Consider the following 12919-nt stretch of genomic DNA (forward strand, 5'->3'; position numbering starts at 1 on the left):
TGTCATCATTAAAATCTTGAAGCCCTTTTTAGGACTTCAACTCCTTCTCAACCTATTACCTTACGCTCTACACAAGCCACTCCAGGCGAGCAAACTGATCCCTATGATTAGGTACCAAAATGATCAGCTAATCTCTAGGGCAGAAAGCAAAGAGTGACTGGCGTCAACCTCGCTTCACTAGATTGTGATTGTCAGAAAGCCACTGGGAGGACGGCTGCGTCTCACCCCTTAGGCCTTACACTAATGAAAGCAAGTAAGGAAACATTGTCGCCCGAATCTGTCATTGAGATTGACAAAGCCTGTGATTTACATTCCGCTCGATATTGACCTGGTCCAGTCTCATATTTCATCAGACTAGCCCGTTCGAACGTAAGCTTTCTCTGCAGTGAGCCAATATAAAGGCCGAGCCAGGCAGAAGCGTCACTCAACAGTGTGCCACCAAATGGCCAACCGCCAAACTTTACCACTATTTAGCCCAAAAGCCCTTACTTCCAAATTAGACTGACGAACCAGCCACCTTTGAGAAGAGGGCCTTCGGTGCAAAAGGTAAGATGACAGCTTGTCCAGATTATGACACACTACTGAATGGCACAACGACCCGACACGGCGACCATATCGTCCCTTTGCAAAGAGTTTTGCACAACATCGAGTACATTCCCCGGATATAAATTCAGAGAGCTGTACACTGATTGAGTGTATGCTGTCTCTACGAGGAATCAAAATAAAAGCCGGTAAAAACTAGCATCTCTCAGCAGCATAACACCACCAATCCATCCGTCGACCTTATCCACTCTATAGCCCGAAAGCCTAAGCTCTATGAATAGTCCGGATCATTTTACTCATATAGAAGCAAAATAGGACCTAGCCACATCATTGAGTAAACTTTTAGACCATAAACCAGCCGAAGGACAAAGCTGGCGAGTGAGGCAAAGCAACTAAGAGTCCTGGTAGTGACACATCACTAAGAAGAGTACCAATCTCGACAAGCCTTCCTAATGTCTCTCCGCAAAGAAATTCCGCTTACAGCGTCCAAAAATTCACTGAAACACGTTCTCAAAATATTCGTCGTGAATTTCTGTTGGATCCAGCTGTCACTGTCTTTCACTGGTATGCTTATACACGTACACAGTGTGAGGTTATGACGAGCACCGTATCATTAGCCGCACGAAAACGCTGGTTTATTGGATGATTATACGAGAACTCCAACTTTACCGGCGACCGTGGTACTTCATAACTGAGATTTAGTCAACAGAAATATTTTTCTGGTCAGTTCTGACTACAAAAAGTATAATTAAATTCAGACACAGAAACAAAACACTTGTTGACGTTTGCAGTGTTGCCAGCCATCGTTACACATACATTCATATATTCTTTCCACACAAACGTTCTTTGTGTTTGTTTTTCTTCCCAATCTTCCCTATCGATGATCGATCCTCGGCAACAACTTTCCTACTATACTACAGGCAGGTTCGATTGAAGGTTATTTGCATACTTGAGTTCGTTAACGCAATCATCGCGAAAAGCATTTAAAACGTTTGTTACGACCTAATAAAGCAAATTCTAATTGTTTGAAATAATCGAAAATATTTTCGGCAAAAAATGAAAAGGAAACTTAAATATTTGAACAGACGTTTGACAACACACCTTTTGAATAAAAACTGGTAGGCGCTAGTATCAATTAATAATTGTTTAAATTACCGACAATGTGGTCTGGAAATTGTAGTAGATAATGATGCTTGCGAAGACGCAAATATGTAAATGTGACGCAAGTCCTTGTATTTAGACGGATTTTACAGGTAACTGAGTCGACTTTTTTAGATTTTAGATAATATCTGCCTACCAATACGGTCTTTTATGCTAATTTGCGTTTTGAAAACTGTTTCTAGTGGAAAATTGAAAGGAGCTGAGACAAGTTGACCCTTCACTTTTCTGAATAAATCCCAACAAGTACCAAAACCTGTATTAAAACACTCTGACCCCTTCAAGGAAACATGTTCTAATGGACTGATGGAAGGACAGAAAAATTTGCCAGCATTTAGAAAATTTATTCAAGTTGAAAAATGGTGAATTCAAATATAAACACAAAATGTATGATTTAAAGTTGTTGAAAATTACAAATCACAAATCCTCTTCTGCCCTCGGTATACTGGAATGGATTCACAACTGTAGAATACGTTAGCTGGGTCCCATTTCGCTTTTATTTGAATCAATCGCGACAGATCGTTTCCATAGAATCGTGTCAGATAATCTTTCATGTCTCGATCGATGTAATTCTGGTACGACGTTCGGTGATTCATAAGTACTTTGGTTGCTTCGAAAAATCGTATTTTCGCAGCATCTCCATTGACATCCTTGAGTTTGCCCGAACTATTCAGTGGTTTCAATTGAGCGGAGTAAGAAGCCTTGAGACGATGTTGGAAAGCTGTGCCTGGATTTTCGGCAATTTTGCCACCATTATTTTCCCAATACAGACCGGCATGCGGTAAATACCCAGTCAATAGATCGATTAGTTTGTCAATTTCCTTGGCGTTTAAGATTTTGTTGACGAAGTAGGATTTCACCTTTTTGTTGTAAACTTTGTTGTGCTTGGTCATGTCAGCCACTTGAGCGATGTCGGTTATCGGTGTGTCCGAGTACGTTTGCGCTTCACTGATTATGAATTCCTCATGCGTATACGTTTTTAGTGAGCTACCTGGTCCCGGTTCCGGGAAGCCAAAGTATTTACGTAATTCCTCAATGGTCGCTTCAGTCACATCTGGCTCGTTCCCAATGTTTATGGCGTAAAGCCTCATGCTGATTCGATCCAATTCCATTTCGATTATGCAGAAAACTCTTCGCGATAGGAAACTATCACTGGAGACAACCTTTTGCCAAGCTGTGAAAACTTGTCGAAAGTTTTTCGCAAACGAGAACTCATATCGGCCAAAAACGATGCTTCGTGGTGACGGATAAACGTTGATGGTAAAGCTGGTGACAATGCCAAAATTACCACCGCCGCCACCTCGGAGTGCATAAAACAGATCGGTATTTGTAGAATTGTTTACGTTAACCAATCTCCCCCTGGCGTCGACCATTTCAAGTCCAATTACACTGTCTGCTGCCACTCCCAATAATCGAGAAAAGTGTCCGTACCCACCACCTTGGAACAAACCGCCAGCGCCAACACTCGTACAAATTCCCTGTGATATCAAGGCACCCGCTTTCCATCCGTGGTACATAATCTGGCCGTTCAGCGCACCTGGACCGACTTTGGCAGTCATTTTCTCCTTGTTCACATCAATGGAATTCATTGACTTCATATCGATCACCAATGAGTTTTCATCACCGAAACCATTTTTCGAATATGAATGACCACCACTCCGTGGAACGCATCGAATTTTCGATCTCGTAGCACAAATAACGCCAATTTGTACATCTCTAGTGGTAGTAGCCTTCAAATAAACCAGTGGCACCATATAGCCCCACAGAGTGTTCCATTGGAAATTCAAATCGGCGTATTCCTCCCCATCGTTGCGAGGAAATATTTTACCGTCGCCTATTCCATTGTTCACCAAACAAGCGATTAGCGCATCGTATCTATCATCGATGGTACGGTCGTCCGGCGTAGTGCTGGCACAAAAACACTGGGCGAATAGTTGCAAAAGTATTACGAAAACCAATTTGTAATTCGAATACATTTTCCAAGTTGAAATTTGTCTTTTAATCGACCTAGCAGCGTATAGAATTAGAGGGTCTACGCGACTCTAGGTTGTTAGACACTTTAACTAGGCGTAAACGAAAATGCCCCTTTTATAGCATATCCCATGTACGATTAATATTTGAATTGTTTTAAATGTTTGCAATATCTGATATTTACACAGATCACTAAATAAGAATGGCTTAAGCGAGGTTCACACGACAATGCGCCATCTAAACTGTATTATATATAACACAAAGGCTCTGACAAATGACTGAAGATGTCTGAAAATTGGAAGTGCATTATAACAGACTAGTTCGTAAGGGGAACTCTCATTGTAGGTATTTTTTTTGGTTTACGGCAATTTTGAGTGTTGATAAAAAGGCAAACGAAAATGTTTTTAGCCCCGTACGAAGTACTGGGGGCTTATAAGATTAATATGCCGTTTGTAACACGTCGAATTGGAAGCAGACAGTAAGGGCAAAGCATTTGGTTATGTTCATAGATGACGAATCCGCAATAAAAAAAATGTCCGTCCGTCCGTCCGTGACCCTTCTAGCTAGAGTAAATCACAACCTTTTTTCAAAATTCTTTTTTTCCCCGATTGGTATCGACAAAAGTAAGGTCAAGTTCGAAAATGGGCATGGTAGGGTCGGCCCCTCCAGAGCTAGGGCCCTATAGGTGTTTTTCAGTCTTTCGACGATATCTACCGAAATACGCACGCAATAGCTGCTTGTGATATATCAAATGAAAGGTATTGACGAGTAGAACAAAGTTGCTGAACATTGTTTTTGGGTAAGATGCCACGTGGGCTTGTTGGGAGGGCTCAAAGGTCGTTACTCGGCCCTAAGTGTTTTTTGCACATAAATCGAGTAAATCTCATCCGATTTTGCTAGTTTTAGTTTTTTATGGAAGGTAATTGAATACCGAAAAGAACGTGACGAAAAAATTTTTAAATTAGGGCCCTTGGACTAGGGCCGCTACTCGGCCCTAAGTGTTTTTTGCACATAAATCGAGTAAATCTCATCCGATTTTGCAAGTTTTTGTTTCATTTGAGAGATAATTGAATGCCGAATAGAATGATGGCGAAAAAAGTTTCAAATTTGGGCCATTGGACTAAGGCCGCTACTCGGCCCTAAGTGTTTTTTGCACATAAATCGAGTAAATCTCATCCGATTTTGCTAGATTTAGTTTTTTATGGAAGGTAATTGAATACCGAAAAGAACGTGGCGAAAAAAGTTTCAAATTTGGGCCCTTGGACTAAGGCCGCTACTCGGCCCTAAGCGTTTTTTGCACATAAATCGAGTAAATCTCATCCGATTTTGCTAGATTTAGTTTTTTATGGAAGGTAATTGAATACCGAAAAGAACGTGGCGAAAAAAGTTTCAAATTTGAGCCCTTGGACTAAGGCCGCTACTCGGCCCTAAGTGTTTTTTGCACATAAATCGAGTAAATCTCATCCGATTTTGCTAGATTTTGTTTTTTATGGAAGGTAATTGAATACCGAATAGAATGATGGCAAAAAAGTTTCAAATTTGGGCCCTTGGACTAAGGCCGCTACTCGGCCCTAAGTGCTTTTTGCACATAAATCGAGTAAATCTCAACCGATTTTGCTAGTTTTTGTTTCATTTGAGAGGTAATTGAATACCCAATGGAAAGTTGGCAAAAAATTTTGGGTTTCTAAAATAATGTCGTAAATTGTTGGTTTTACTTGAGAGGTACTTCGTACGGGCTTTCGTAATTGCGCTATGCGCAATTTTAAAAATGAACAGTTTCAGTAAATTTGACAATGCCCAACTTGACTTGCATTTTGGTAACAGACGCATTAGAGGGTTGTAGACGTATTAGGGTTCCGGGCTTATTAGGGCTACGGACGTATTTTGGTTGCGGACGAAATAGGATTACGGGTTGTACGGGGCTAAGTCGCAGCAAACGCTCCGACTGTTCTGATGCCTTGTTTTTTTGAAAAATACGTTGTTGAGGTGGTCTCACAGTTCTCCGTTTCAACTTCATTTTGAAACGTCACCTATTGTTTCGTTTGAATTTGTAATGTTTAGTTTCCATTTGTTATGTAAATGGCACTTAAACAGAGGCAAAACGGACTACTGTAAATTCAGACTTACCATTAACCGGAACATTAACTGGAAGCACGCCATAGAGATGATGAGATTTGCGGTAATTACGATGTAACTACGAATTTGATATGACGAAGCGAATGTACATTGCTGAAACACACAAAACATCTTTATTATTTGGACAATGTTATTTTGACTAGTACGGGCTACAAACTGTCCTCTCGTCAAAATAAAAATTTCTAAACAAGGACACAATCTCCTGATACATCAATGCGAAGGATGACTCTTTTGATGAAAGAGTAAAAATATGTTTAGAGTGTTTTACAGTAGTGTGACACACTGTCAAGTCTCAGTATCAGTGTACCCTATTTAGAGTACCACTCATGCTTGAAGTGCGTTAGTTTCACCTTTCACCATTGTAGCAGAGTTGAGTTGTATAGAATTCACATTCAAAATTCACCAAATCCCGGCAGAGTAAAATAAACCAGACAGTAGCAGTTCATTTTTTGAAACGTCAAATAAGGGACCTAATCGACCTAATCGACCTAATCGACCTAATTAACACTTAAATTTAATTTAATGCCGTGACCAAATGAATTTGTACAAACATCTACATTTTGACGTGCCCACTCCACTCCGACGACGACAAGTTTTTCATTTGAAAAACCAGGTTTGACTTTATATGTTTTTGATAACAAAAACACTCAGAAGCTAGAGTCGCTTTCAGATCGACGGAGCTTTGAAATTTCAATGTTTTCCATCGGATCGCTTAGCCTAATATTCGGGAATTTTCTGTGCGGAACATTATTCGTTGATTAATTGATAATGGGAGCCTAATTCTTGCGGAAACGAAATTCAGAAGAATTACTTAACCTTCGATGAAATTAATTCGTCATTAGAGCTGAAGCAATTTCATGCTGAAACTTCACTGCCTCTAACTGTACGGCTGAGAACTTTTTAATCGATAGTAAAGAACGGCGTCGTTCATAAAAGACGCCCAAGATTGTAACGAGCGGTAAAAAAAAAACATAACCGATTCTCAATGAGATGGAGTCATGTTTGATGAGTTAATAGGACCTTTCAAATACTTTACAAGAAGTTTATTAAACAAAAGCGAAAAATTACAAATCACAAATCCTCTTCTGCCCTGGGTACACTGGAATGGATTCACAACTGTAGAATACATTAGCCGGATCCCATTTCGCTTTAATTTGAATCAATCGCGACAGATCGTTTCCATAGAATCGTGTCAGATAATCTTGCATGTCTCGATCGATGTAATTCTGGTAGGACGTTCGATGATTCAAAAGTGGTTTGGTTGCTTCAAAAAATCGTATTTTCGCAGCATCCCCATTGACATCCTTGAGTTTGCCCGAACTATTCAGTGGTTTCAATTGAGCGGAGTAAGAAGCCTTGAGACGATGTTGGAAAGCTGTGCCTGGATTTTCAGTAATCTTGCCACCATTATTTTCCCAATACAGACCGGCATACGGTAAATACGCAGTCAGCAGTTCGATTAGTTTGTCAATTTCTTTGCCGTTTAAGATTTTGTTGACGAAGTAGGATTTCACCTTTTTGTTGTAAACTTTGTTGTGTTTGGTCATTTTAGCCAGTTGAGCGATGTCGGTTATCGGTGTGTCCGAGTACGTTTGTGCTTCACTGATTATGAATTCCTCATGCGTATACGTTTTTAGTGAGCTACCTGGTCCCGGTTCCGGGAAACCAAAGCGTTTACGTAATTCCTCAATGGTCTCTTCAGTCACATCTGGTTCGTTTCCAATATTTATGCCAAAAAGCCTCATGCTGACTAGATCCAATTCCATTTCGATTATACAGAAAACTCTTCGCGACAGGGAACTATCACTGGAGACAACCTTTTGCCAAGCTGTGAAAACTTGTCGAAAGTTTTTCGCAAACGAGTACTCATATCGGCCAAAAACGATGGTTCGTGGTGACGGATAAACGTTGATGGTGAAGCTGGTGACGATGCCAAAATTACCACCGCCGCCACCTCGGAGTGCATAAAACAGATCGGTATTTGTGGAGTTGTTTACATGAACCAATCTCCCTCTGGCGTCCACCATTTCCAGTCCAATTACACTGTCCGTCGCCATTCCCAATAATCGAGAAAAGTGGCCGTATCCACCACCCTGGAATAAACCACCAGCGCCAACACTCGGACAAATTCCTTGTGATATTAAGACACCCGCTTTCCATCCGGAGTACATAATTTGGCCATTCAGCGCGCCTGGACCGACTTTGGCAGTCATTTTCTTCTTATTAACATCAATGCAATTCATTGACTTCATATCGATCACCAATGAGTTTTCGTCGCCAAAACCATTTTTCGCATATGAATGACCACCACTCCGTGGAACGCATCGAATTTTCGATTTCGTGGCACAAATAACGCCAATTTGTACATCTCTAGTGGTAGTAGCCTTCAAATAAACCAGTGGTGTCATATAACCCCACAAGGTGTTCCATTGATAATTCAATTGGGCGTATTCCTCCCCATCGTTGCGAGGAAATATTTTCCCGTCTCCTATTCCATTTTCCACCAAACAAGCGATTAACGCATCGCCTCTATCATCGATGGTACGGTCGTCCGGCGTAGTGCTCGCACAATAACACTGGGCGAATAGTTGCAAAAGTATTACGAAAACCAATTTGTAATTCGAATACATTTTCCAAGTTGAAAATTTGTCTCTTAATGGACCGAGCAGCATATAGAATTAGAGGGTCTACGCGACTATGGCTTGTTAGCCTCTCTTACTCAACGTAATCGACAATTCCCCTTTTATAGCATATGCCGCGTACGATTTATATTTGAATTGTATTAAGTGTTTGCAATATCTGATATTTACACAGATCGCTAAATAAAAGTGGCTTAAGGTCAGGTTAAGGCTCTTTAAATCGCATGTAAACATTTGCGCTAGTAAACAACTTAACCTGGCCTTAAGCGAGGTTCACACGAAAAAAAAAAGTTTCACACCACATAAAAACGACAATACGCCCTCTATACTATATTATATAACACTCTGCAAAATGGCTGAAAATGTCGTTATGGGGCACGGGCAAGGATTTTTTTGGTTTACTTCAATTTTGTGAGTTGATAAAAAGGTAAAGATGGGTACACTTTTCGTGGAAAATGCATGCAAAATCGACCGTTGCAAAATGCTTGCAAAATATGACATAAAATGTATGAGCCAAATGTCAAATATTTTGCAAGCACAGTGTAAACATCAGATTTACACCGAGCTTGCAAAACATTTGACAGATAACTCATACATTTTATGTCATATTTCGCATGGGTCCATTTTTCATGCATTTTTCACGATCTGTGTACAAGCCTTAAACGAAAATGTTCTTCAAATTTTTATAGAAAATCATTAAAAGGTGAGTTTCTGTATTTGAAATCGCTATTTCCTTCGGTTTGTAAGGAAAGACCATACCTGGTTTGTACATTCATTGCAATTTTGTTCTTAGGTCATAGAACCAAAAGACTTTTGAAAGAGGTTGCCTACTAGAAATGAACATTTAGTGATAACACTCCATGAGATTTGCGGTAATTGCAATGTAAATGCGAATTTGAAATGAACGAGGCGAATGTACAGTGCATTTACATTGCTGAGCATCGTAAATATTTGGACATTGTTATTATATTTTGACTAGTGCCTCCAGTAGCCCGAACTGTACTCTCGTCAAAATAAAAATTTCTACACAATGACCAGTACCCTCTCTAGCAACCTAAGTACATTCATAAGGGTGGTAAAAATACAACGAAAGTTGTTTAGTGTTAACTAATTATAAACTTTGTGATGGCATCACTGATTTAATTGCCCTGGCATTATCTATTACTTATAATTTGTAACTACCCGCACAAAGTTTTAAAGTGCGAAATACATTGAGGAAACTAGGAACAACCAAACAAATGTTCGAATTTCTATGCTCAATAAGGATAATTTCTTTGTTCCAAGGTCATTTCGAAATGTCAAATTTCATCCATAGAAGGCAACTTAACATCAACTTTCAGGTTGACGAAAATTTCCACAAAAAATTTGCAAAGAAATTTGTTGACGTTTAGGTTATGTTCATCGCTATCGACGAAATCGTTGTCGTTCGTGTCGTCAAAGTTCTGGTTTACAGTTATTTGGAAGAAACCTATTAAGAATAATCGCAAGCATTTCATTAGAATAAAACGTGATGGCGCAATAGTATTTGGTTTGTATTAAAACTGAAGACTCGGACTGTGAATAGTCCCTGTTACGAATTACGACTTTATTGACGATTTTCTTCGTTAAACCATATTTGACTAAGAACAATGTGGATCATGTCCGGAGCGATAGTGGAGGACTTGACGCAGTCAACCCCCAAAAAAAGAACAAAGAAAATTTTTTGAGACGCGTCAACTAAGTTGGTAAGCTTTTGGTAAAAATTATTTGGCAGATGATGAGAAAACCTAAGCCATCTTGTTTGAACTAATTGAGTGTAAAATTTAATTTTTGCGTAACGAAGCTGAAAACGTCAACTCTAGCGATATCATTCATTTTAGAAATTGTACTTCAAAGACTGCGTCACACTTTTCTCGTAGAGATTTTTGTTGGGGTACATTGAAAGGAGCACCTAAATTCTGTTACAATCGTTTACGTATTCGTTTCAAGCATTTGTATTAATAAGCGTTTGCACCAAAATCCAAGGCCTAGTTATGAACATAGCCCCCTCGTCAAATCGACTGCTATTGCCTGATTTACTTTACTCTGCCGTGGTACAATTCACGCCGTAAGTGCGGTCAAAATCAATGAACGTTAACACAAGGTATGGTCGAATGTAAAACTTTGTATGGAGCGGAGGACATAGCGATTTCATATAAAGAATCTCACCTCTCATAAGAGGTGAGTTTGTTTATATGAAATCGCTATGTCCTCCGGTTTGTATTACCTGGTTTATACTTTCATTGGTCAAAATGGAAAGTGCGGGGGTATTTCTAACGTAGCGTCATTTTCATACAAGGAAGCGTTGAAATGTATTTTTCGGTTCACTTTTTCATCGAAGCGTTCACTCAAAATTCAAATAGGCACACTCTTGGCGCGAATTGAGTGATTTCGAGTTGTTGAAAATACTTTTCAAAAAGTTTATTAAACAAAAGTGAAAAATTACAAATCACAAATCCTCTTTTGCCCTGGGTACACTGGAATGGATTCACAACTGTAGAATACATTAGCCGGATCCCATTTCGCTTTAATTTGAATCAATCGCGGCAGATCGTTTCCGTAGAATCGTGTCAGATAATCTTGCATGTCTCGATCGATGTAATTCTGGTACGACGTTCGATGATTCAAAAGTGGTTTGGTTGCTTCAAAAAATCGTATTTTCGCAGCATCCCCATTGACATCTTTGAGTTTTCCAGAACTATTCAGTGGTTTCAGTTGAACGGAGTAAGAAGCCTTGAGACGATGCTGGAAAGATGTGCCTGGGTTTTCGGCAATTTTGCCACCATTATTTTCCCAATACAGACCGGCATACGGCAAATACGCAGTCAATAGTTCGATTAGTTTGTCAATTTCTTTGCCGTTTAAGATTTTGTTGACGAAGTAGGATTTCACCTTTTTGTTGTAAACTTTGTTGTGCTTGGTCATGTCAGCCACTTGAGCGATGTCGGTTATCGGTGTGTCCGAGTACGTTTGCGCTTCACTGATTATGAATTCCTCATGCGTATACGTTTTTAGTGAGCTACCTGGTCCCGGTTCCGGGAAGCCAAAGTATTTACGTAATTCCTCAATGGTCGCTTCAGTCACATCTGGCTCGTTCCCAATGTTTATGCCGAAAAGCCTCATGATGATTCGATCCAATTCCATTTCGATTAAGCAGAAAACTCTTCGCGACAGGGAACTATCACTGGAGACAAACTTTTGCCAAGCCTTGAAAAATTGTCGAAAGTTTTTCGCAAACGAGTACAGATATCGGCCATAAACAATGTTTCGTGGTGACGGATAAACGTTGATGGTGAAGCTGGTGACGATGCCAAAATTACCACCGCCGCCACCTCGGAGTGCATAAAACAGATCGGTATTTGTGGAATTGTTTACGTGAACCAATCTCCCTCTGGCGTCGACCATTTCAAGTCCAATTACACTGTCCGTCGCCATTCCCAATAATCGAGAAAAGTGGCCGTATCCACCACCCTGGAATAAACCACCAGCGCCAACACTCGGACAAATTCCCTGTGATATTAAGACACCAGATTTCCATCCGGAGTACATAATTTGGCCATTCAGCGCGCCTGGACCGACTTTGGCAGTCATTTTCTTCTTATTAACATCAATGGAATTCATTGACTTCATATCGATCACCAATGAGTTTTCGTCACCAAAACCATTTTTCGCATATGAATGACCACCACTCCGTGGAACGCATCGAATTTTCGATTTCGTTGCGCAAATAACGCCAATTTGTACATCTTTAGTGGTAGTAGCTTTCAAATAAAGGAGTGGTGTCATATAACCCCACAAAGTGTTCCATTGATAATTCAATTCGGCGTATTCCTCCCCATCGTTGCGAGGAAATATTTTCCCGTCTCCTATTCCATTTTTCACCAAACAAGCGATTAACGCATCGCATCTATCATCGATTGTACTGTCGTCTGGCGTAGTGCCCGTAGTGCTCGCACAATAAGACTGCGCGAATAGTTGCAAAAATATTACGAAAACCAATTTGTAATTCGAATACATTTTCGAAGTCGAAAATTTGATCTATAATCGACCTAGCAGCGTATGATATTACAGTGTCTACACGACTCTGGGTTGTTAGACTCTTTAACTCAATGTAAGCGAGAATTCCCCTTTTATAGCACATCCCGTGTACGATTAACATTTGAATTGTATTAAGAGTTTGCGCTAGTCACTAAATAGAAGTGGCTTAAGAGAGGTTCACACAAAAAAATAGTTTCAATTTTCACTAAAATATTTCCACAACGAACATTCGGTTATTTTGGTCATACGCCACCTCTATATGAATATTATGACTATAAAATGGCTGGAAATTTCTTTAAAAAAATATTTATTGGAGGCGCATAAAAAACTTTTCACTTGCAGCTTGCAGGCTGCAACTTACAGCACACACAAATAAAAATGTTCACGTGATTTGACAAAAGTTTGCCAGCGTATAA

The 12919-nt window shown here is 39.9% G+C and overlaps 1 protein-coding gene across 1 annotated transcript; it reads right to left on the reverse strand.

Annotated features, from left to right (window-relative positions):
- Window positions 1-2101: 2101 nt before the first annotated feature.
- Window positions 2102-12532, reverse strand: LOC119083543 (uncharacterized FAD-linked oxidoreductase YvdP-like). Its single transcript, XM_037193262.1, has 2 exons — window positions 12228-12532; window positions 2102-3431 (listed from the first exon to the last, which is right to left on the reverse strand). Exons 1-2 carry the CDS (start codon window positions 12480-12482, stop codon window positions 2112-2114), a joined length of 1575 nt encoding a protein of 524 aa, XP_037049157.1. The 5' UTR covers window positions 12483-12532; the 3' UTR covers window positions 2102-2111.
- Between the last annotated feature and the right edge of the window lie 387 nt (window positions 12533-12919).

The sequence above is a fragment of the Bradysia coprophila genome, unplaced genomic scaffold, assembly GCF_014529535.1.
Source record: "Bradysia coprophila strain Holo2 unplaced genomic scaffold, BU_Bcop_v1 contig_688, whole genome shotgun sequence".
In the NCBI taxonomy this organism is placed as follows: Eukaryota; Metazoa; Arthropoda; class Insecta; order Diptera; family Sciaridae; genus Bradysia; species Bradysia coprophila.

What these genes read in the sequence shown, in the direction of transcription:
- LOC119083543 (XM_037193262.1), bottom strand. Translation starts at nt 12,482, where the DNA reads ATGTATTCGAATTACAAATTGGTTTTCGTAATATTTTTGCAACTATTC. An exon ending in CACCACTCCTTTATTTGAAA is followed by an intron (nt 3,432 to 12,227) that starts GCTACTACCACT and finishes GTTTATTTGAAG; the next exon opens with GCTACTACCACTAGAGATGT.